The 24,744-nt window shown below is 38.5% G+C and overlaps 2 protein-coding genes across 2 annotated transcripts in view; one reads left to right on the forward strand and one right to left on the reverse strand.

Moving 5' to 3' along the window:
* Positions 1-114: 114 nt before the first annotated feature.
* Positions 115-24,744, forward strand: part of cenpp (centromere protein P) — a 105,525-nt gene continuing 80,895 nt past the window's right edge. Inside the window, exons 1-6 of the mRNA XM_042509723.2 lie at positions 115-327; positions 1,280-1,451; positions 1,642-1,796; positions 1,996-2,084; positions 5,150-5,238; positions 13,278-13,374. Coding sequence (XP_042365657.2) covers positions 1,294-1,451; positions 1,642-1,796; positions 1,996-2,084; positions 5,150-5,238; positions 13,278-13,374 — 588 coding nt within the window. The 5' untranslated portion in view covers positions 115-327; positions 1,280-1,293. The remainder of the gene's footprint in view (positions 328-1,279; positions 1,452-1,641; positions 1,797-1,995; positions 2,085-5,149; positions 5,239-13,277; positions 13,375-24,744) is intronic.
* ogna (osteoglycin, paralog a) lies at positions 14,985-24,697 on the reverse strand. Its single transcript, XM_042509740.2, has 6 exons — positions 24,423-24,697; positions 21,616-21,679; positions 20,457-20,621; positions 18,632-18,834; positions 17,708-17,800; positions 14,985-17,523 (listed from the first exon to the last, which is right to left on the reverse strand). Exons 1-6 carry the CDS (start codon positions 24,576-24,578, stop codon positions 17,353-17,355), a joined length of 852 nt encoding a protein of 283 aa, XP_042365674.1. The 5' UTR covers positions 24,579-24,697; the 3' UTR covers positions 14,985-17,352.

Here is a 24,744-nt window from a genome sequence, read left to right on the forward strand (position 1 = left end):
AGAAATAGTTTCACCCAACCCTCCAATACGTGGAAAGTGGTAGAGTCCAGAGGGCGCGAGGCTCCGAACTGCTTTGGTTGTCAAGGAGAAGAAACGAGAATCGACCAGGTGAAAAATATTACGTTATTACTACATTACTTATGAAATTACAGCACTTTAAAGTTACTTTTGTTTAATAAATTCGACGTTATAACAGAGACGAAAGCAGTAGGTCGACTTTAGACGTGACAGTTTGTCTAACTTCACCTAGAGTATTATTTTTTTGCGTTTAACGTCAAGCTAGCTAACGTTTGACTTTACTAATGTTAACGCTACTGCTGTGAAAAGGTAACTTCTACCCAAGTAACCCAGTTTGACTGCGTATTTCTTTTACAATTTAGTCTGTCAGTGACACATTGAAGGGATGAAATATGCATTCATAGCACTACTAAACGTTACATACAGTGAAAAAAAAATGCGTTTCACTTATAAGTTTAACCCTGTTTACCTGTGGCGAAATGTAACTTTGACTAACATTAAGATAAGTAACATAATGTCACTCAAGAAACGTTAATACCCTTATACGTAAGTACAGTGTGAGGTACCTGTAACGTTACTCGAGTATTCCCATTTTATGCTGCAATATTTCTGCTTCACTTTTTTAGGCAAATGTTATCTTGTATTCAGCTGTGTTTATGCTACATTTTTAACGACTTAACTTACTTTGCCTGTTTATAATATTAACACACACTATACATTTTTTGGGCATGCCAATGCTTGTAAATGGAATTTATTTATTTTTTGTTACATGCTTTTCACTTCATTCTGCTTATTTATTGGAACTAATTTAACTTTTTGTTTATTATTTTGTTTTCACATGTGTGAGCTAAATTTTCATTCATATATTGCATAAAATTAAGATACCCAATCTTAAGTCATAAAAATCAGTTGATATTCCCTCTGCCTTTACCAGCTGCAACATCTGTGATGCTTACATATGAATGCATTACTTAATATAAACCAGTAATATAACTTTTTACATTTTTCAAAGAAACTATTTTGCATAATGAGTAAGCTGCCTTTGCTTTTGATACTCTTAAGTATTGATGCTCATGCTTAGGTAATAATAAAAAAATCTGATACTTCTTCCACCCATGCACCAGACTAATATCGCAATCTTTTTAATACTTTATTAGCCTTTTTTTTTAGGTTGTTTATATTGCATTTACTGTTTTCACAGTCTTTGTATTCTGCCCTCTTCACCCACTGAAACTTGCTTTTGTTGAATTTTTAAATTTAGCCATTCAAGTCTGGATGATGGAGAAGATGAGTGAGGAGAACACTGAGGAGGTAAACGTGTTGGAGGCTCAGATCGAGCGCCTCCAGGCTGAAGTTGCAGCCTTGCAGCGCCAACAGCAGGACAACCAGAAGGACATAACTTTCCACTTCCGAGGACAAATGCAGGATGCCATGTGAGTTTCATTTTAACTATAAATATTTAAATCTATCTCACAATCTCTCTCAGTTTTCAACCTGTAACATGTTTCCACTTAAAATAACATAAGTAACTTAAAATATGATTTTTCTGCGAAACTTACTTTTAAGTACAGGTAGAAAATGGTAACAGAACTGTAAACAAGCAGTCTTTATCTGTCTTCAAAGGTCATATATGTGTGGACAGAGACAAGAAGGAGACAATGTGATAATGTTGTCCAGGCTGAGGGACGAGGTGGAAGAGCTGGAGGAGGATCTGCAGCAGCAGACACAGATAAATGGCATCAACCTAAAGAGCTGCACTACAAAAACTCTGCAAAGCAGTAAGAGTGCAGAGCTGTCTGAATCCACAGCCTTCATTATTTTCTGACATTTTACAGACTAAATGATTTTTTCAATCAAAACCTAACTTTTGTTGATTTGCAAGAAAACTCCACAGATCACCTTTTAAATTGGGTTCTTCATGATATAATAATGTACTTTACACTGGTGTTTGTTTGTGTGCATGTGCATGTGTGTTAGGTGGCAGAAAGATGGTCCAGCAGCTCTGTGTATCAGGTCGCTGCTCTGAATTGGCCTTCCAGGTGGAGTTCCAGCTCTCCGAGGTCAAGGTGAGTAATTTCATTGTTTAAACAATGTATTAAAGAGACGGAGGGTCTGGTCCACCTTTGCCACCCTTCCTCCCCTCACTGAGGCACCGGGTGAGTGGAGTTGATTGATTGGAGATTAGTCTTTCTGAATCACCATGTTTCAGCTAAAGTCACATTAGTCAAGTGTCTTTATAAAATGAAGTCTTTTTTAGTTTGCATATTTCATTAATCCTGTACCAAGCCGCATATCAGTGTTTGTGAATTTCATCCATGTTTCTCCTGTCTTGTTTTTGGACTGTTATCTGCTTTTTATTGTTTTCCAGACTGATAATTAGTTCATCCAGATTCTTCTTTAATTTCTGTGTGTCATTTTCAATCAACTGTATTTATGTGTCCACCATAGATCCAATACAATCTAAGCAAAGCATTTAATGCTATTAATATGCTCTGTCTGCAGGGCCAGTATATTAATGGTTAGAGCCCAGTAATATTGGATTATCATAGATATCAGTGCCAGATATCAGTGCCAGACCAATTTGGTATTGGTCTTGCTCTTCTCACGATAAACCCTAATCAGATGTACCTGCTGTAAATGTTCAGATCCAGTTTGGTCATCGAACAGCACTCCAACCAAAACATCAGTCTCAAAAAATGAATATTTTTCACAGAATGAATTAAAAACTGTAGACTGATTGTCTGATGTCTTTATTTTGAACATATGATTAACAAAAAGACCCTAAATGCTATCTACAATTGCCCCAAATTACATGTCCGAAAAAGGGTAGGAAGAAGTATAACCTTATTTAATCCTACCCCATTAACATATGATTGCCGAATATGTTTTTGCATTTAGACCTGTGTGAATGAAAGAGATTGAGGTATTCACACACATTTGTCCACATTTGTACACAATTCTAAGCCTTTGAGCCAGCACATTCTGTGTTAGAGTGGTAAAACTATAAATCTGTAGATTTAAACAATACTAGATTGTCAAAAAAACAAATGCTGTGTTAAAAGTGGTTCAGAAAACACACTGAAACTTTGTTGACTGTTGACTAGCAGAGTGGATGATAGTGGTGTGTATGGCCAGCAGAGGGCGACAGAGGGCCACGCTCAGATGTTAACTGAAGAAGCATCAAGTGCACGCTTCAGGCTGTAGTAGCTCCTCAGACCTCCGCAAGCAGCTGTCTGACATGAAAAACACTTGTGAACAAAGAGAAAAATCATTGTCAGATCTTAAGTGTCATCCAATCAGACATCAGACCAAAATGTGGAATAAGCAGTGTCAGGTGATATGAGGTAAAGTCATGATGCTGGCAACAATAACATTTCAAGTTTAGATGTCATCTCTTAATATTAAAGCATTCCTTTCAAAGTATTTTATATGTAATGGTTACTCCAACCAAGGGGAAAGTTCAGATTAGAGAACTGTTCAAGTTAAACATATAACTTGCCCCCTCTTATTCTTTGTGTGCAAGAAATATGTCAAAACTTTTCTTCCAGGTAGAGCTGAGTGTCCTCTGAAATATGATGACCAAGTTTCAGTAATGATACTAAAACAATCACTCATATGAAAATATCATACATGTCGTATTCATACCTCACTTTGAGGAAATATAAACACATTCATCCAAACATCCAAAAAAAAAAAAACAAAGAAAAGAAGGGAAAAACTGTTTTGTTAAATGCTGTCTAAACAAAAAAAGCTGCACATGATCTCTAAAACCTGCAGTCAAAAACAAATGATAAAATCAGGATTTAAACCAGGGACTGTCGGATCAATCTGAATCTTTCCAAACATTTGATGGCACCTCTCAGTACTTGCCAGTTTTCGATAGTCTGACACATTTTGTTCTTTACATCAAAAAGCATCAAGGTTCAGTACGCAGTCCTCCCTCCAAGTCTGTTTGAACATTTTGGATTGTCAAAGTTGGTGACCTTCAACATCAGCCCTTAATATGTATGAAAAGTAGAAAGAAATTCTATTGTAGGGAAATTCAGTATTATCATGATCACAAACCTGCCTCATGTAGGTCCAACAGTCTTCTGGTTTTCATTTGAACTGGATTGACCAACAGAACAGCTGGTTTCACTGGATCACTCCTCCTGCCTGGCTCATGAAGTGTCATTAAAATTATAGTTTCTCTTCTTAAGTTTTGACTTGCTTTCATAAAGACATTAATTATTAAGCTGTGTAATTTGATAACGGATTCATTTTGTAAATACACACTCTCTTCCTACCCTTTGTGATAGTTTGTTTAATACATGTATTTTACATTGCGACATAATGTGAACAACTTCCAGTATCTTTAGAAGTGTTTTGTTAATGTTACACAGATGTACTGCAGATATGATTTATTGCTTTTTCCTTAACGGTGGAAATGAATTTGTGAAGGAATAGTTCAGCGTTTTGGGGAAACATGGTTATTGCCTTTCTTTCTGAAAATGAGACTACATGTTTAGATGGATATCGCTCTCATCTTTCGTAAGTTCGGAGCTGGACGAGATTAGCCTAGCTCGACATTAAGACTGAAAGCAGGGGAAAACAGCTGGCCCGGCTCTGTCCAGACACCTAAAAATACACCTACCAACACCACAGATCACTAATTACCCTGTGTTTTGTTTCTTTAATCTGTACAGAAACAATGTAAAAACAACATTTGTGGTTTTAGATGCACACATATGTTGGAATTACACTAAGTTTAGGTGCACCAAGCTAAAACTAATGCAGTCTAATAAAACAGTCCTCCAGTAAATCTGCTTTCATGAAGGTTATATTGTTTAGGTTTGATTGAACTTCATAATCATTTTGGTGGATGTAGTTTTTCTTCCTGCTGAACTATTTTGTTTTAGTTTTACTTGGTTTATCCACATGCACTGATCAGTAACTTTGTATTTGGTGTGTCCTCTGCTCACTTTCCTCATTCTCAAATCATGCAAATGAACTCTGAAACTCTGAAAGCAAGATGTTCTCCAGAAAACAAAAGGCTTCATTTGATAACACGTTATAATTTATCGCTGCATTGACGGAGTGACTCAGTATTTGTGTTTTTAACAAAGTAATTGATGGTGTGTTTGTCCTGCAGAAGGATCAGGGTTCTGAGAGGACGATCAGTGATCTGAATGTGGTGATGGATGCCAGCAACCTGCAGAACTTCAGCAGTTTCCTCTCTGGGTAAGGACCAAAAATGCAGATTTATGTCAAACTGGTCTAAAAGATATCTTACCCACTCTTCCTCGCTGTGAAGTTCTGCCACATCATCTCCAATGATCCCTCTGTCTGTGAGTTTTCATGTGTTCCTGGATTGACCTTTTCTTCAACAGAAAACCATTTTAGAATGATTAACCTCACACGATGGTCAGCAGGATTTTCAGATTTATCAGGAAAAAAAACTAAACATAATGGTGATTTTTTTACTCATTATAATCAATATTAATCAAATGAATGAACCAGTTTAATAACTGCATCTCAGCCTCCACCACACACAAAAGGTATGCTCACAATTGGTCTCACTTTGTCATTTTCATCTCACCAGGGGAGCAAAAAACAGTAAAGTGCAGAATGATGCACATAGTAATTGTTGAATAAACAGTAAGGGGTATGAATACACTAGATATACAGTACAGTATTAGCAGTGAGAATGAATGTGCTAAGATGTATGCAGCATGAACATAGTAGGCAGTGCAGGTATCATAAAACATGGGATCTACTCTCTGTGGCCAAAAGTATTTGGACAGTCCTGTTTACATATTGTGGAGTGATGCTTGGTCTGTGTCTGTTTTTCCTGAGTTTTATGTTATATGTGTATATTATGTTTCCCCAACATAAAGAACTTCTGGATCCTAACTTGCATATGTTGGACAATTTGCATAATTTGCACATTATACGCATAATCACATATATAGACTACTTTAGACTACTTTACTCAGGATGCTGAATCCATTACTGGTATTTTAAAAAAAAATCAAAATTGATTGATTTTTTTTTTTGTTGGCTAGTACACTACAAAGCCAGGTCCATAGAGAAATGTTTTATTCGGTTTGGTGTAGAAGAACTTGACTGATCTGCACAGAGCTCTAACCTCAACCCCATCAAACATCTTTTGGATGAACTGCTGTAGATTGCCCACCAGCGTTAGAAATTAAGTTTTTGCACCTGCCAGTGAGGCTGGTGGATTCCAAAATCTACCAGCAACTCAATAGATTACTATTGCTTTTTGGGATGGTGAGTTCAGCAAGTATAGCAGCCACTTGCATATTTTACCAGCATTTGGCTGGTAAAAGGTGCTAATTCACAACCATGTCGCCCACTGTGAGTCAGGCCATACCACCCAAAATCAGTGAAGGACCTCATTAATTTCATTTGACTGAATGGGATCAGATCTGCAGCCATGTTCCAAATTCTGGTGAAAAGCCTGAAACTAGACGGCTGTTATGGCAGCAGATTACTGTCCATGTGTTTGGAATCACATGTTCAACTGCCACATAAGGCTGATATGTTCATGTGTCTACATACTTTTGGCCATGTGGTGGGCCATTTTCACAGAGAAACTAAAGTTAATTACATGTGAGGTATCAGATTGGAGTTGACTAGAAAGACTAATTGGTGTGTTTGGACTGAACCCAGTGGCCAGTGAGTTTGTCATTTATTTACACTGTCTGCTCTGCTCAGTCCAACTCTACACATTTAATACTGGATCTTATTCCTGTCAGGATGAGACTGTCTGTTTACTTTAACTCAAGTGTTTATTAAAGTAGAAGAAGATGTCAAACTGTGCAAACGGCTGTCGTCCAGCTGAACTGTCTCACTTACACATCCACTTGTTCTCGTTGTGTCTGCTCTTTATGCACAAACAAAAAGCCTTTCTCATGGCAAACATTTTGACTTGTCAAACACAGGTGTAACTCATTACATTCAGAGTGGCTGCATTCCATTTAGGTGTGCTGGTCTACTGGCACACCTACCTGTAAATGGCGCACAGCCATCATTAATATTACTTACACCTGTCCTGTTCCTGCTGTGACTGTAAAATATATGTGGGCTCAATCTGGTCTGTTGAGGTTTACTCAGTAAAATCTGGAGCTTTAGTCACTATTTCTTTTCTACCATGTGCTTCATACACTGCAGGGGAAAACATTTATTGTAATCAAAACCAGTGGATTACAAATTACATTTTAAACAGGCATGGAGTAATGTTTCACTCTCTCACCCTCTCACCCATCAGCAGCCCATCTTGACTGTGGTCTGGTGAGGCCACAGATTTTATTATTAGGTGTTTTTGTGTTTGTTTGTTTGTTTTTACCATAAACCACTAACTTAAATTTTCCAATTAGAATAATGCTGACTTGCCAGATTTTCTGAGGGAGTTTCTCCCTGTTTGGCATATAAATCTTATTTTCTCCAAATGTATAACATTTGCTAATTCCTTCAGCCAAATATCAAATATCAGGAGCTTCTTAGATTTCCAAAATTGTAGCAGTAATTTTCTCGCTAATAGTGTGGACAGAGAGATGATCTGAGCTTCATACTTATTCACTTTGCTTGACTCAACCACCCAAATAGTGCGGTAAGATGGGCAGGGGGAAACTCTTTCTTCAAAGCCTTCAAAAAAAAAGTCTAATAGAGGACCCCCCAAAACAACTTGTGGCACTGAAAGAATTGATGAGACAGAGTAGAGCGATATTTTGAACATTTCACACAGAGGGGTGGAGTATGTTCAAATATTTTTTGTACTCTAGTGAGGGAGAAATGCAATCTGTGTTCAACTTTCAATTGTTGCATGCTTAGCATTGTTTGAACTGCTGTGAACATTTTCAATACAAGTTTTCCATACTTCATCTGTAATTTCAATAACTAAAATTTCCTGAAATGATGTAGATGATGGGCTCTTAAATTTTTGAAGAATGTTGTTAAAGTGAGACACACCACCTAGCATTAGTTATATTATATTACATTATATATGTGGGTTCTTCTTTAATGTTAGGTAATACCAACCCAAGGGACGGATTTAAAGTTTGCATTGTATGTTTCTACAGACCACAGATGTAACCTTTGCACATTTCATATGTTGCTGGTATGTTGAAAATTTACATTTCTTTATGTTTCAATTTTCAATTTTATGTTGTGACAATGCTGTGGTTAACATGTAGTTACATTTTGGTACAAAAACCACTTTGTCAGGGAAAACCTGTTTGGCTGAAAAAATACCCAATTTGGTCTCTACAAACACGGCTGGAAATGTCCCAACCTGATCTTAAAAATACCCCCTTTGTTGGTCTTTAACAGCGGTCTCCTGCTGTCTGCTTCTTGGCAACTGTCTCACCTAGTTGTCATACCATCCACCCTCCCCTCCTCCCTGTAATGAGAAACTCAGCTCATATACGGTACTTATGTTATACATTTGAAACGTACAAATGAAAGATACCTGTGGTTTGCAGAAATGTTTTATGCCAACATTTTGTTCAGGTGACCATGCTGGAGTACTAATCGTGAAGCTCTGAAACCATTTTCAGGGGCTTTTAAACTAAACCATCTCCAACAGAATTACACTTAATGTTATTTGTTCTATCTGTCTTGCAGAATTACATCTGCTCTTTGTGCTATCTCAAGAACCATTTAAAAAATGTTGTAATGGAAAATGGAGAATAATTACGCACTGAAGAATCTGTAAATTTTCTCATCATGCTGTCGCCTCCAGGATCCTGTGCTTGTGCCAGCTGCTCTGGTTATTGTAACATATCCACAGCAGCTTGCAGTAGACACTTATGTACATTTTAAGTGTTTTGGCATGCACCAAAGTAGTTTGCCTTGAATCTGCGGTCGTCAGTCTCACTCCTGCTGGCAGTATTCACCTGAGCTCCAGGTCACCTGCTTTGGTTGTGACTCCAGTTAGATCGAAGTTTTGCTCTCTCTTGGGGTTTATGTGCTTAGGTGCATTTTCTGTCATGATGACCACAGTCCCTCAGAAATCATCTGTTCTGTTTGTGGATCAGCACATTAGAGCATAAGTCTGAATTGCTCTATATCTAAGACCAAACCACATCTGGATTGTATGGTCCAGTCTGCAGAATCTGGCAAACAACAGATGGAAAAATACTGGAGATAATGATTCTGACACACTGCTGCCTTCTCCAAGTCCGAGAGAGAGAGAGTCATAGTATTACAGTCCAAATCACACTGATAATCTTTGTTAAATCAAGCTGCTCTGAAAGATAAACAGTGACACTCAGATTTTTATTGGTTGGTTTCATTCAGCAGACACATGTTTCCACATCTGTCCTCTTGCCTCTCTAAAGTGGTTTCTTAACTTTGTTAACACTGTGGTTGCGCAGGCTGTGCAGCAAAAGCAGCAGTTCAAGATTCAAAATGTATTTTATTGTCATTTCACTGAGTATTTGCACACACTGAGTAAAGCAAAATGCCATTTTTCACCAGCTTCTTACAGTTCATCTGAGCGACAGTTCTGTTCAATTAAAAAGGCAGAAATAAATATACTAAAAATAACTATCAATGACATTTCAGGCACACAATTGAGTAGCTGAGCCAACAAACATATAAAACATACAGCAACGCAAAAGTAAGTTCAGCAAGTTCAAAGCTGAGAAAAGTGCATTAGTGTGCTGTTTCAGTCCCATGTAAGGTTCACCTTGACAGGTGACTAGCCATCTAGCTGATTCTGTAATGATGGGTGGGGGTTGGATATGAGGATGTGTGTGTGAGTGGGGAGGGGACACAGACTGTTAACAATCCTTACAGCCTGTGGGAAAAACCTGTTCAGCATCCTGCTGGATCTGCAGCAGATGCTACTGAACCTCTTCCCAGACAGCGAGAGGGAGAACATGGCGTGAGAAGGGTGGTGAGGGTCCTTAATGCAGCGCTGCTGGTAGATCTCCATCAGGAAGGAGAGAGGGGCACCAGTGATCCTACTGGCTGTCTTCACTATCCTGTTTAGCTGCTGTTGCTCGTAGGCCTATCACACATAGCTGTTAACTCAATAACTCATTAAAACCGAACTTATCATAAAAACAAACACCTGAACAAACGTCAGGGTGATGACCACTACATCCAGTGTCAGAAACCATCTTTGGGAAAAATGTATTTTACTGTTAGTGTTCTTTTAGTCCTTAGGTTGGCCTATGTCCCAATCACGAACATGGAGGGGCGGGCTTTATGACCTGTATTGCAGCCAGACACCAGGAGGTGATTGAGATTGAAAAGCTACACTTGCTCGAGCCACACCACCACTGCGTGGGCTCCTGCATTTTGGCTGTCCTCAGAGTCCCATCTGGAATCACTGTATTTACAAGTGTAAGACTGAAGGAAATACACCTGTAGCCTAAATGTTGAGGTTGATTTTGTCAGACGACTTTGTCATTAGGGATGCATGATATTACTGGCATGTCATCAGTATTGTCAAATATTGGGTGTAGAATGAATGAAGGAATCGGCCAACATGCTGCTTTCAGGCCGATGTGACAAACTGATATTCTGAAGTGAGGATGTACAAAAATCAACCCTGAATTGAAGAATTTTTCTTATTTTGCATAATGAATGTAAATTACAAATACTGAAAAACGCTATTTTATGTCTCCATCTGCTGGTGGGCCTTCACAATAAGAGTATGCATAATATGATGTAAATTCCACTACAGAAGAAACTTGAAGATCACTAAAATAAGGTGGGGAAAAAAGTGGATATAGTGATATAGGTATCAGTTGTTAGACAAATGAGTTGTGATATAGCAGCAAAAAATCAAATATCTTGCTTGCTTCCCTAGTTGTGATAATAAAATAAGGACCACATAAGCACTGCAGTGCAGCAGCTGGGGAATGACTGCCTGGTTAACGGGTTTATGAGCTGCAGTTTAATCACTATTTCATGTTCTTCAATTGTCTGACATCTGAAACAGAAAAACGTGTGAATGAGAAGAACTAAATTGAGAATTTTGCTGTATGAACACACAGCAAAGGTGACCACAGAGAGTAGGCGGGGACTGGAAACACTGGTGTGGGCGTTTGTTTTCACATTAAAATGCCCTTTTAAAAATTTAATACCTTAGTGCAGATGTAGTCTCACTTTTATCCAACTTTTTATAAGCTGTACAGTTGAAAACGTGGTTAGCCCAAAATTCAGCAACTGACTGCACTGTGGAAACATTGTTGATGCAATGCATTGTGGGATAAACTTAAGAGGACTGGATTATCTCAAAGTTCCTTATGAACCTCTGCCACTAAAACACAATGCTGCTCTTGTCATGAGGGGATCTGCGCCGTCTGAGCCGTGAGCCGCTTTGCCCCCCAGACTGCAGTTGAAGAAACACTGATCCAGGTTGTTTGTGTTTCCTGGTCTGAGCCAGCCTGATAGTGTGAAGCCAAACAGGGCTGAGGTCAGGACAGCAGCAGGAGATATCATTCAGCTCTCAAGCTAAAAGGGAGGTTTATGTTCAAGACAGTTGTTACATGGCAACACTTACAGTACAGGCATGTATTTTGGACAGTGTAATTAAGCTAGTTTTGCTCTGTAGTCAAAAGAATGGATTTAAAGATGACAAATGTGACACTGAATATGTGATTTCTTTTTTGCAGCGGCACCTATTTATTATTCTAATCATTATATCATCTGGGGATCACGAATGTGATCAGTTAACTTGATGACAATCTACCTGTTGGATTCTGGTATTTAATATTCACGTTAAAGTGAACAGCTTCACCTGAAAGTGATACAGATCCAGGTTTACAGCTCACATCTGCTGTATATGTTGCATTTGAATGTATCCAACCAAACTATGCATTAGCTTTCATTCATTTGAAAACTATTATTATTACTTTTAAAAAGTATCGACTTCACTTTTTTTTTTTTTTTATACCAACCAAAATATGTCTGTTGTACAGAGCATCCAAAACAGGTTCTAGTCCAGTTTGTTTAATTTGATCTTTTTTCCAGTCTTTGCTGAAAACAAACTTTACTGCTTCTTTGGGATGGTGAACTGAAGCCACTAAAACTTTCCAAGTCCACAGAACTCATTAGACTCACTACATGATAACTTTTCTGGAACCAGTATGGTTTAATTGGCTCTACACTAAAGATAAAATCAAATTGCATCTTTCGGAACCAGTAGGATCATATCAGTTCAGTGTAACAATATCAAACCAGGGATCAGTCAGTCTCTCCTTCTCTCTCTCTCTCTGTCTTTTTGGTGATACTCCATTATATGGGAGCGTGCTGCCATGTTTCCATCAGCTCGGTGTGGAATAACAGTCGTCTGGAAACTTCACCCGGTTGCCGTCTAGCCCTGGGCCCCCATGGAAAACTCTGTAACAGAATGTCCCAGGCTCTCTCAGACAGAGCGAACTAGACCAAAACAAAGATTTTATTTGCTATTGGCTTGTGATATACATCATACTGTATATAAGTGAGCCTCTTCTTGAAAATGACTTTTTAAAGTTTATGGATGAATACTTTAGGATATACTTGTTTGTATAAACGGCAGAGGCCTTGGAGATACAACAAAGTGATGTTTTTTAGCCATTTAGTATTGATTATAGGCCTAATGCATCATTAACGAAACTTTTATTTTGTTATTAATTTAAGTCACCACTTACAGAAGTCAAATTATTTAGACATATTTCTTAAACCTGTTTGTCTGTAGTGTTTGAATATTAAGAAAAATGTTAAATTGGACCTTCTTCAGTGAAGACTTGCTGCCTCTGTTAATTTTCGTTTACATTGACATCTGGTATACTTCAGGTTGTTCAACAAGCGTCCAAAGTAACAAAATAGTTGTGTGAAATAATATGGTTTATGACTAAATTTCTGCAAAACTAATGGCATTTCAGCCAACTTCAACCATACTTTGTTTATATTGCAAATGAGCAAATGTTGGAAGATATATTTCTAATTTAATTAATCCAGTTGTATACACAGGCCGCATAACTGGTCTTGTGTTATTTGCACTATGTATGTTTTATATACAAGTATAAACTGGGCTCTACTAAAACGCTGCCAAAACTTGGAACACCTACACTCAATAACTGTACCTAAACCTGTCCGGTAGACACAGATGGAAAACTGAAGCTGCTGCTCCTCTGCTTACATGCTGCACGACTGTGCAAAATTTTTCGGCTGTCGTTGAGACCTTTGACGGCATATTGATGCATATAACTAATAAATTGCCTCATAAAATATTTTAATGTTGTGTGCTATGTCCTTTTAAGGGTGGAGGAGAGCAGGGATCTTCTGCTGTTCTTCAGGACTCTCAGGACTTACTCTGACAGATGTGACGACCGGCGCAGAACCTTCCAGCACTTCCAGGTAAGTCAAGACACGCCTACACCAAAATCGACTTTAAACTGGCAACTTCAACCTCCAGCACCTGTTTTCCATTAATTGTGTGTTGCGTTCACAAACTGTTTGCTCCTCACGATGAATATCAGGGATTGGTCCTTTTTTCCATATAGTATGTTGAACACAACTGATCATAGTTTTCAAAACATGGCAGTATTTTGGCCCAATAAGAGTTTCGCCTTTCCTTAGTTGTTTCTACTTGAGTCTGAAGACATTGGCTTGTTGGTCAGTGACATCTATTTGTAGGGGCACATAATGAGTCCATCCTGAATTCTTTCAGTGAGGAGATGAGATAGTCCATCAGTCAGTATGAGGGCGGTCAGATCTTTAGATTCAAGCTTTAACCTCTGCTCGACCTCTGGTGGGTTTCCCCACATCTATCAGTGGAGGACTGTTGTCTTGTCCAGCGTAGAGGTCAGTGGGACACTTCAGACGGACAGGGTTTCTGTTTGTGGTCCAGAAGAGACTGGATTTAGATTTTATATTTCAAAACAGTTGTTAGCTTTTTGCCAACCATGAAGATACAACAACAACAACTTCAAAAGGGTCAGTGTTGTTTGTAAAGTGCTAAGATTCAGACTGACGAGAGAGAAGGAAACTGAAGTTAATGCAGTGGGTGTGAATTAGCGTGAGCATGGTAAGTATCAGGGTGGGACTTTATAGAAGAGGTAGCCGTAAAATGTCAAATAGTAAATCAAGCTGCAGAAGCAATATGGAACCTATTCTCCTGTTTACTTGGAGAATGTAAATTTCTGCCAAGTTGGAGGAGGATTAACCCACATTTTCCATACTGGCCTGTGTGCTCTAAACTCTTATTTTGCTTTCGTTGCATTTTCTTCGGTGTTATTATGGAAAGATGTAATTCCCATTGTAACTATTCTGCTGTAATGTGGGCAGTGCCTCATACGCTGATTTCCATGATTTAATGACACACAGACATCAACATGTATTAAGAGGAATAAACAAATAAAGATATAAAACACAAAGAATTCACTCACAATCCAGGAATCTTAACCAACATTAACCAGCCAGTCACTGAAGGTCTACAGGACTGCAGATTTCAGTTGGCTTCGAACCGGTTACAAACCACAGACATTTACAAGCATGTGGCCAATCACTGAATGGCATGTGGGCATATTATTGTTAACTGTCTGCGCACAAACACACAAACTCGTGCAGCCATGTGTTGTTAAGCACTTAGTGTTTTTGCTGTACTGGCGGTGTGGCTTAAAGATGGGAATATGAGTTTCTCATTTCAGACACAACTTATGAACAGACCCATTTGGATTCTGCAGATTTATGTATGTATTTATTTATTTAATTTATCTACTTTTTTTAATTACACTTCTAAGCAGTGATCCAGAATAAAATTCGACAGAAATGAACTGAATTTGGTTTTACTTGTTATGTGCTAGATAATATTAATTTAAGATAACTTTTCTTTTTAAATTTTCACACATTCATTCTGCTACCTTCACCTTCACCCATCACACCAAATTCCCTTATGTTCTCTTTTTTTGTAATCCACATGGACCACTGTTCACAGACTCCAATAATAATTCCAAAACAAACACATCTTAATTTAAAAAGTTTAACTTTATTAAAATATCTTAAAAACATCGCCATGTCACATACCCATCTTCGTGTACACCACTGTCTTATTCACATCAGTAATAATTTGTCTTTATTACTGGAAGGGAAGAGTTAGGGACATAAGCAAGACATTTTAAACGCAGACAAAATAAAATGGAGTAACTTTCACATTACTATAGTTCATAGATACATTGTTCCCCAGCTCACTCCAACTGAATTCTATAAATTAAGAGACAAAGTGAAGCTAAGTCACAAAATGCTTACAGAAGCTTGCAGTTGGACAAGTTTACATGGCTGTTGTCCTTTATAGAGAGGAAGTGTTAATGAAATAATTAAAAGTGAAATTAATTCACACAATGGCAGAGCAAAACCTAGAGAGCTGTGTTCATTTCTAGTCATTTTCTGAGAGAAAACTGTATGAGAAAAGTTAACAGACTATTACTGCTGGCGTGCCAAGACAATCTAATATGTATCAGCTGTCTGAGTCAGCTGGGATCAATAGTCTGACAAAAAAATCTCAAAGCAACATACAAATGACAAATGCTCATAGGCTGTTTTCCATTAGTGCCATTTCAGAAACGTTTCACTGTCATGTGACAATGTTCATTTGGAGAAAATAACACTTTAAATCAACATGAAAATATCAAGTATACGTTTAGTATGACTGAAATGACTAAAGTGTTGTTTTGAAGATACGGTAGTATCTTCTCTCCTGCTGTCATCAGGACTCTATAAAATATTAACTGCAGAAATACTGAGATTAAAATGCGGTTTGACAAAGAACACTTAAAACTGTGTATTTTGTAAACTACAGTAACATTTTCCATTGGTGGTGACAGTATGTCAGACAAAACTTCTATTTTCAAAATGCTGGACTATTTTGTAACATGATTGTGTTAGCCTCAAAGCCAGTCTGGAATTTTTAAAATGAAGCATGCAACAACATTAATACACATAATCATAAACTGCTCTTCAGTCATGTATTCTTGCAATGACTTCTAACCAAATGATATTCCTGATGACCCACAAGGAGTCTGCAAGACTATAAAAACATGTGGATCTGTTAAAAGCACCTGTTGGACATTTTACTTATTGTAGTTATTCTAAAACATTTTATTGTTTAGTTTAATGTAAAACCTTGGAATGAGAGGTTTTACTCAAATATAAGATAGTTATTTAGGTCAACAAAAGCTGAAAATGTATCTAAAAGTAATGTAATATCTCCAATTTGTTTTTCCTTTAGTACTTATAGTTTCATAAAATAACACATTTCTTTTATTTTGGAATTCATTTTACAAAGACTAAAATATTGGCCTGTTGTGTTTCAAAATAATAAGCTCAGGTAGTTGTAGACAAGCCTGTTGGATTGTGGCTGCAAATGTGTTCAAAGACACAAGCAGTTTGTGTCATTTCATTCATGTAGGTAGTACAGCGTCAGGTCAAAATGAAACAATAAATTGGACTGTTGTTGGAGAGGTGTTGACATTCTTCACTCATTAAAGGGATTATATCAGTTCTACTGGCATTAAGTCACCTGCAGAGAGGATACTCAGAGGGCACTTTTCCAGTGGCCTAAATGTGTTTACCTGGCTATCTGTCACTAACAGTCCCATTGTCAAGGCTTCAGTGTGCTTCAACCAAAATGCTTGTCCAGCATCTGAAGCCCCTTTTTGGTTTTCAGAATCAAAGGCTGTGGACAATTTTTGGCATCTGAAGCAGACTATCTGACAAACATATCCACTTTATGCAGTGATTGGCCAGGTGTGTGGAGGTGTGACAGTAGGCCAAGATTGATATTCTTCCTCTGGCTCTTTTATAACTTTTTGTGTAACATCATAAAAGCCTTTGAGGAGTGAGTGTCTGAGAGCGTGAGCTGTTATTCCTATTTGTACAATTCAGCATGTCAAAACTACATGATTCAAAAAACAGAGCTGTTGGAGCGACATCAGGACAGCAATGTGATGCAGCCACTTTTCTCCCTGCCTTTCAGTGAGGATATTAATAACTACAAAAAAACACTGATTTACGATGTAGTTCAACAAACTTGTTCATTTTAACTGTGTTTGGCATTGTGTTTAAGTGTCGGGTACTCCCCACAGCTCAGTAGAACTGAAAAAAGCCAGAGTAGAGAAACTCCTTGAATTCTACACCTTCAGTCCAATATGGTTTCATTTCGACCTGACAATGTCACACACTGTTTGTAGGTTTGCTGAAGTAAAAACATTGACACCTTTATCCCCACCATGGGACCAGCACCCCAAAATCCAGAACGTCACGGTATCCCCCCAGCACTCTGTTGTGGGAAAACTGCTCCATCAGCCATAAAGGGGCTACAGTAAGTTTTCTGCCTCCTCAGCGGTACTGTCCGATTGGCAGCACCTTCATACAGATAAAGCTGTCGGGATTCTTGGACAGCAACACGGGGTTGCTGTCCATGTTGACCTCACTAAGGCTCGGCCGTAGGTAGTAGGTGTCATTGGACCTGCAGAAGGTGTTTATGTTGACTTCAGTGATGTTGTTGTTCTGGAGGAAATGGAGTGAAAAAAATGTTAGCTGGTGGATTAAAAATACTCAGGGTCAGATAAAAAGTTTTGTCCTATAATATTGATTCATATTTCACCAGATTCAAGCAAAAATGGTTTCAGTTCAGTGTCTAGTTTCTGGAGTCAATTTATTTGTGTATATTTTAGCAGTAAAAGATACAAACCTGTAGATGTAAGATCCGAACACTGTCTGGGATGAATGGAACAGCTTCCAACTGGTTGTTAGCCAGATAGAGGTTGACCAGTCTGGTCATTTTCTGTTGGAGAAACAAATTCACTCAATGGAGACTCAGATGATTCAGATGAATTATTTGTTAAGCTACCACTGTGTGTAAGTGAAGGTGTACTTTCAAAAATGTGCACCATTTGGGCTATAGGAATATACATTGGCAGAAATGTAAAACAACAGCGTCTGGTTTTAAGGGGAGTTAGGAGCTGCATCTATCTGTTGTTGAACAACAGTCAAGTTTAGTGAGTATGTGTAAAGCTTTCCTAAGTCTTGTTGCCATACTGAGGTCACCACGTTTGGTTTTGGTGTCACAGTATAATTCCAGACGCTACACAAAAGGAGGACGCGGGCATATACTGTATATTCTTTCATTGAAGAGTTTCACAATGTAACTCCTGTTAAAACATCAAACTTCTTATCTCACTCTTGGGAAAGAAAAAATGCAAATACCCCCAAATGATGAATTGTTGAAAAAAAAAATGTTGGCAAAAATTACAATAAGAAAATTTAGACTTCATCCAAGTTGTCTTGTTTAGACCATTAGCTGACATTGCATTGCTAGGCAACATTTTAAGTCCATGTTTACTTGCTGTCACCTGATGTCAAAATATTCAAATAGTCCTACAGGAAATACAAAGGGACCCATTTACAGTGTTTATGTTGTCAAGTTTGAAATGGTCAATTGGTTTTCTGTAGTATTTTGTACAGCAAACCTTGCGTGTTGTTGCAAAGTATCCTGTAGTCTTATGAATCCTTTCTCTGCACAAATGTCATACAAAGTACAGGATTTAGACAGCCTGCCTTCATCTTCAGCATTACATTGCTGAGCAGCGCTTTTTGGAGAGGTAAGGGTGTGTACCTTGAAAGCATTAGCCCTGACACCCTTGGTTTTCAGGAGGTTGTGGTTGGCATTGAAGGAAATGAGTTTGGAAGGGAGCATAGGAAGTTTGACCAGTTGGTTCTCAGCTAGAGACAGCTCCTCCAGCAGGGTCAGCTTAGCAAAGGCCCCGTCTTCAATCTCCGTGATCATGTTCCCTGACAGGTCAATTCTCTTCAGAGTCACTGTTGATAGATCAGGAAAAAGAAAATGCTATTGTTGATGTTGAAGATGTAGCCATTTTGGCCATCTCACTTTCTTTTGTTGTCATACCATCATAGTAATGTCAGTTTTGCACTAACAAAACCGTTTGGTTACCAGTTAGAGTACTTGCAGGTTTCAGCATTTTGGGTCATCTGGTTCAATAAAGCTGTTACAGGCATCTGTCAAGTTGTCCCTTCAGTATTATTGTAGAACTCTGCAGACTATTACAATCCAGCAAAATGTAGTACTTAAATACAGAGACAAGTTGTTTGACCAAGATCCTGTTGAAAGTGGCATCCATAAAAGTCCTTTGTAGATGTATGTTTGTGTCTTTACTGGAAAGATTATTTTGGTTTATTAGTCCAGCTGACAAAATGCAGCCACATGAACCAGTTGCTTTATAAGACACCATGTGTCTGAACAGCAAACATTAAACGTGAACACTGGCATTTTTTAAAAAATCTGTTTTGGGAAATTAACAAGTCAGGGTTTCTTCTACGATATTTGTTAGCATTTATGGAGAGCTGATTAAGCTCCTTCTCCATAGTTTTTTTTCCCTTGAATGTTTTTTGTTTTTCCTGAAATTGTGACCAGCTGCTTTAATTACTGGTCAGTGACGTAATTGAAAATGAGGGGGGACTCTGTAGTCCAGGCAAGGTGGTGTACCTCTGTTGTAATATGCTGTAGGAAACCTTGACAACATCAAACAGTGAGGCGGCAATCTTTATGCCACCTCATTTGAGTTTTATGAACCAACAAACAGAGTCACTTACTGTAGTATAATCAATATAACAGTCTGAATCACATAATAATTTAGACTTTAGTCGACAGGACATCGAGGGAAAGACAGAATGTGTCCTGGATGTCACTGATCTTAAAGTCACAGTTCAGATTTTGATGCCATAAGTTGATATGGGTAGTAATGTGCATGCATTTCTGTTTTTGACGGTCTCTCAGCCAGTTGGTGTCTTGTTACTTAAAAAAGAACAGTAGCAAAGAGAGCTAAGCATATTATGAACCAGAACCCAAAATGAAAAAACTTATCAACAAAAGCCGATATTTGTGATGCATTTATTTCATTCTGCTGTCTTTATCCTGTTAACAACATCCCATACCAATTGCAAGTCTAAAACTATACCTAAAACGGTACTCAAGTGATTTACTTATGTACTTCCATTAAGTTTTGAGACTTGCGAGAGATGGACTGAAAAAATAATGGTTAACATCTGTGCGTCAGAGGCCAAGATATCCTAACTTTAAGTTCCAGAAGTTCCAAGTTTAGTACATTTTCCATATAGTCTTTGAAAGTGTCTTTTGATTAGACCCTGCAGATGGTTAACACCTGCATCTTTCAAACACCTCCAGTTTGTAATAGAGGCTTTCTGTTATACATTGGTAGTTTCCCAGATCAAGCTGAGATAACCCTGGTGACAAATCCTACAAGGGCTTTCTGTAAATAATAAAATGCACTATGAAATTTTAGGAAATATCTAAAAACAATACAATAAATCTGACGCAGCATTTGCTGCCACCTTACAGTCTTTTACACAGCTGGACAAACTGAACAATCAACAGTTTGGGATGAGATGGTTTCCAGACTTACCAATGTCAGCAAAGTCTTTGGTGCTGATCTTTTTGATCTTGTTGAAGCGGGCGTACAGGTAGGCCGTCTCTTTTGGCAGGGTGGGAACGGAGGTCATGTCTGGGCTGACCTCCTCACAGTACACTGAACCAGTAAGGCACACACACAGCAGGCAGGTAGGCAGGTCTATAACACAGAGGCATTACAGAAACATCAAGCCACATCAGTGCACTTTTAACAACCAACCATTATTTCAGCTGGATGCAATTTAGACCATGAATACAACTAACAAGTACATTCTGGATAAATTGCTTAGTCTGTGAAATGTCAGAAAATACAATTTCGTGAAACCCACAGTAATGTAATCAAATGTTTTGTCTGAAGAACATACAAAATCTCCAATATACTCAGTTTATTACATTAGGACAAAGAAAGCAGAAAATCCTAAATTAAGTAGGGTGTAGTCAGTTTTGTGTTTTTGTTTGACATAGTTTAATCAGTCGAATATCAACACATTTGTCAATTAATTTTCTGTTTGTTTGATTTGTCTCCTTACCCATAATCATACCTGTTTTTATTTGAAACAGTGGAGCACCAAACATATCAGTAAAAGTCTTAGTTTTCTCTCCTTGTAGTTTGAGATAATTTCATGGTAAGAAGGCATCATGCATGCTTTTACTTCCTCTCATCTTCACTACTGTGACTTTCTTTATGTGGGAGTTAGTCATCCCTGTAGTTGCTCATCTGCAGCCAGTTCAAACATGAGACTCTGGTACAAGGAAGAGGGACTATTTCTCTCCTGTACTGGTCTCTCTTAACTGGTTGCAAATGAAATATAGAATTGCTTTTCAGATTGTTTATATTTGTTTCTAAAGGTCTGCATGGACTGGCAGCCATTTAAATCTCTAATCTCCTCAGTCCTTTAGGTTGTTGTGATTGATATTATGAACCAGACTTTAGGGGAAACCAACTCTGCTGTCATAATTTCTGTTTGCGAACTTGTGCTTCTGGATTCCAACCCAGCACAACTCTGATTAACTTGCTCTGAGACATCTGTAGTTTGTCTTTGAGTGTCTTTCCTCCACCATCAGACATTGAATAGATTGACTCAGTTGGCCAGCAGTTTAAACTACATGTTCTGGCGTGTACTGTACAAAAGGGAAACAGGTGTTTCTCTTACCAGAGGTGTCCCCTTCCTCTTTGACTGGGGTGTCATCAGGTTCATCAGCAGGAGGCAGTGCCCTCTGCAGGAGAAAACAAGGCCTGTTCAGATAACTCATTTGCTAAAAACGTGAACACTGCCAGGGTTAGGAGATAAGTTTGGAAGGATGCTAACATATTGCACCATGTCAAAATTTAGGTACAAACTTACTGAAGATGAAAATATCTGAACTGCATTGTGCCTGTTTACACACCAATGGTGATTGTGCTGATATGAAGTCTTTTTACAAACGAACTGTGAACTGTGAGGGCGATTATTAAACATGTGGTCTTTTTCACTGAAAAACAAGAACTTTAGTTTGTTGGAGACCCTGTGGGGTCTAATGAAGCAAGGCTAAGAGCATTCAGATTGTTAACCCCACTGTGTTGAAACAGACAATGGTGTGTTAGTGTTACTTCAAGTACAGCTGAGAAGATGAAATTGGATCCGGGAAGTCCAGTTTCAGTCACAGATCCATCACAGAATTTAAGGATTTATTAACACCAGAACACAGTATGGCTGATATTGCACTATGTGCCAGAATTCTTCAGCTGTGGTGATTGTTACAGCAGTAATCACTTTATCCTCCGTTTCCACAATTTCCAGATGATCTGTGGAATTACACAGTTCATGTTACAAATTCATCTACCAGGAATATGTGCTTGGATGCATTGGATTGGCTAGTGCACTGTGCTGTTGAATAATGTTTCTGCAAACAGAATTTAGTCAGGTTTGACCTTTTTGCTGCTTGGTTTTGGTTGGAGATGTTTTATCTGTCCCCATGCCGTGCTAACACAGTGGTCTGATCAACATGAATGTGTGATTTGTGCCACAGCTCTGCCGTGGGTCTGAACACAGACTCCGTTCAGTGCCCTCATTACCAACTATCTCACGTTGGTATCCAGACTATATTGGCTGTTGGAGATTTCTGTAGCAGTCCACATTATAGTCTACAGCCACAGCTGCTGCAGTGTGTATGATTGTAGTTTTAGCGAGCAGCAATGTTGAAGGAACTGTGACTTTTTGATTTACATTGACACTCCCTGGTGTTCAGCTGTTGTAGATAAGTAAACATAGCTGATAAATACATCTTTTCAGGATTGTCTATATACTTGCAGTGACCCATAACCAGGTTGAGTAATATTTTAGTGCTGTCATGTAGGAGCCAATGAGAATCAGGTTGGTTTCAAGGTTTTGTGCATTCCTAGCCCCTGACCCCCAGGAGACTTGAGACATTTTGGAAATTGTGATCAATTTTAGCTTGAGGAATTTTGGGCTTGTGAACTACTCCAAATCTTTTAATTGTGTCAGCTTAGCAGGGTAACTTATCACCAATAAACCATTCGCCACTTGAGCTCTTAAATCTGAGGACTTATCTGCAGGGTTATTACCAAAGAGTATCTTTGCAAACAATAAACCAGAGAAAGGGGAAGTAATCTGTAAACTAACTGCTAATGAAAGTTTAAATCCTGCATCATCACCGGCCTAATGGTTGGTTAGTTGATCCTCCATCATCAAAGTCTGGTTTCATTCCCCCTCTGTGTCTGTAACCAATCAAAGTATCCCCAAGCAAAATACCATCCCAGACCCTGCAGCTGGGTCTCTGAACAAACTGACTTGCCCCCAAACCAATCAAAGGGAGAACTTTTCCACGTTGTGGATTAAAAAGTTAGCCTGAATGAATCTTGTGGTTAACTGTAGCGGCAGGAGGGGGTATGAGATCTGTCTGTGAAGGTTCTGGCTCAGCCAGAGTCTTCTATGAAGAACAGCTGGTCCCAAATGAAGTTTTACTCATTAAAACTGAATTAAAGTTTAATAGCTTCATTCGGTCACACTTTATCTTTCCCTGTCGTTCTCTGGATGGTTTGTGGGTTTTTCACTTCCTGGAAGTGTTTCCCGAAGGATAAACCAGACCAGACTCTGGTTTTGGTTTGTCCAAATATTCCTTGAAGAGGTTAGTGTGGTTAGTCGATGGTTAGTGTGGTTGCTTCAGGCTGAGGTATGCCTGGTGGTAGAAGTTAGGCACGGGCACCAGGTGTGTGTGTGTGTGTGTGTGTGTGTGTGTGTGTGTGTGTGTGTGTGTGTGTGTGTGTGTGTGTGTGTGTGTGTGTTGAACTGTGAGCTGAATGAATTATTACCTCTTAGGAGGATGGTGCTGACAGTTTCTGGCATTAGCGAGTAGGAGAAGACAAATTAACTGACCAAACCATGAAGTGGATTATTAACTTTTGGAACGATGTGCCAGGCTGATTTATTTTTAATATTTCCAAATATTAAGCATGGCCTAATCATCCCTGGGGATTAGTGAAGTCTTATTTTATCTTTTTCCCCATCTTTTTATCATCTGTTTTAATTTTTATATAATAATCTTTTTTTTACTCAGATAACAGAAATCTCTCTAATAAGAGAAAACTTGCCTGGTCCAATCAAAATGTTAACAATGTGTCTGTCTGCTTGTTTTTACTGTTACAAGAGCAGAATGTTTTAATTGAATTACAAATACAAGAATGCATTTTTGTCTTTATCACCTCAGTAAATCACCTTCAGTTGTTATGTAACAAGGACAACCACAAGTATAAGGACTGTTCTCTAAACTCATACAACAAGTGAATAGCAAAAACAAAAACAGCTTATTTACAGACATTTGACTACTTGAGAAAAAATGTGTTTTAGCAAATTAAAATACATTTTTTTCTGAAAGCATATTTTGAATAAATACTTCAGAGCTATTGAAGAAGAGAACATTTAATGCCAGAGAAGCTTAATGTAAAAAATACATTTCTTACCCTAGCCCTCCTTGATTTCAAATGATTACTGAAGTATCCGCTCAGCTCCCTGCCAGATAGAGATCCAGGTATCAGCTGTGAGTCCTGGTCAGACGTCCTGGCCGAGGCTGCCACCAGCCACGGCACCAGCAAACAGGTGAATAAGAGAGCCTTCATGCTGTCCAAAGCAGTGTGACGCTGACACACTAGCTCGCCTAAAAGCCTGAGTTTGGGTCAGCAGCTGCTCGATGCTACAAGCCCCTGTTGGGATGTGTCAAATGACTGTATTTAAAGGCTGAACCAGTAGCTTCCAGCAGACTCTTAAAGCAGAGTTTATGGAGCA

This window comes from Plectropomus leopardus, chromosome 2, assembly GCF_026936395.1.
Source record: "Plectropomus leopardus strain MGB_pleo_1.0 chromosome 2, ASM2693639v1, whole genome shotgun sequence".
NCBI lineage: Eukaryota > Metazoa > Chordata > Actinopteri > Perciformes > Serranidae > Plectropomus > Plectropomus leopardus.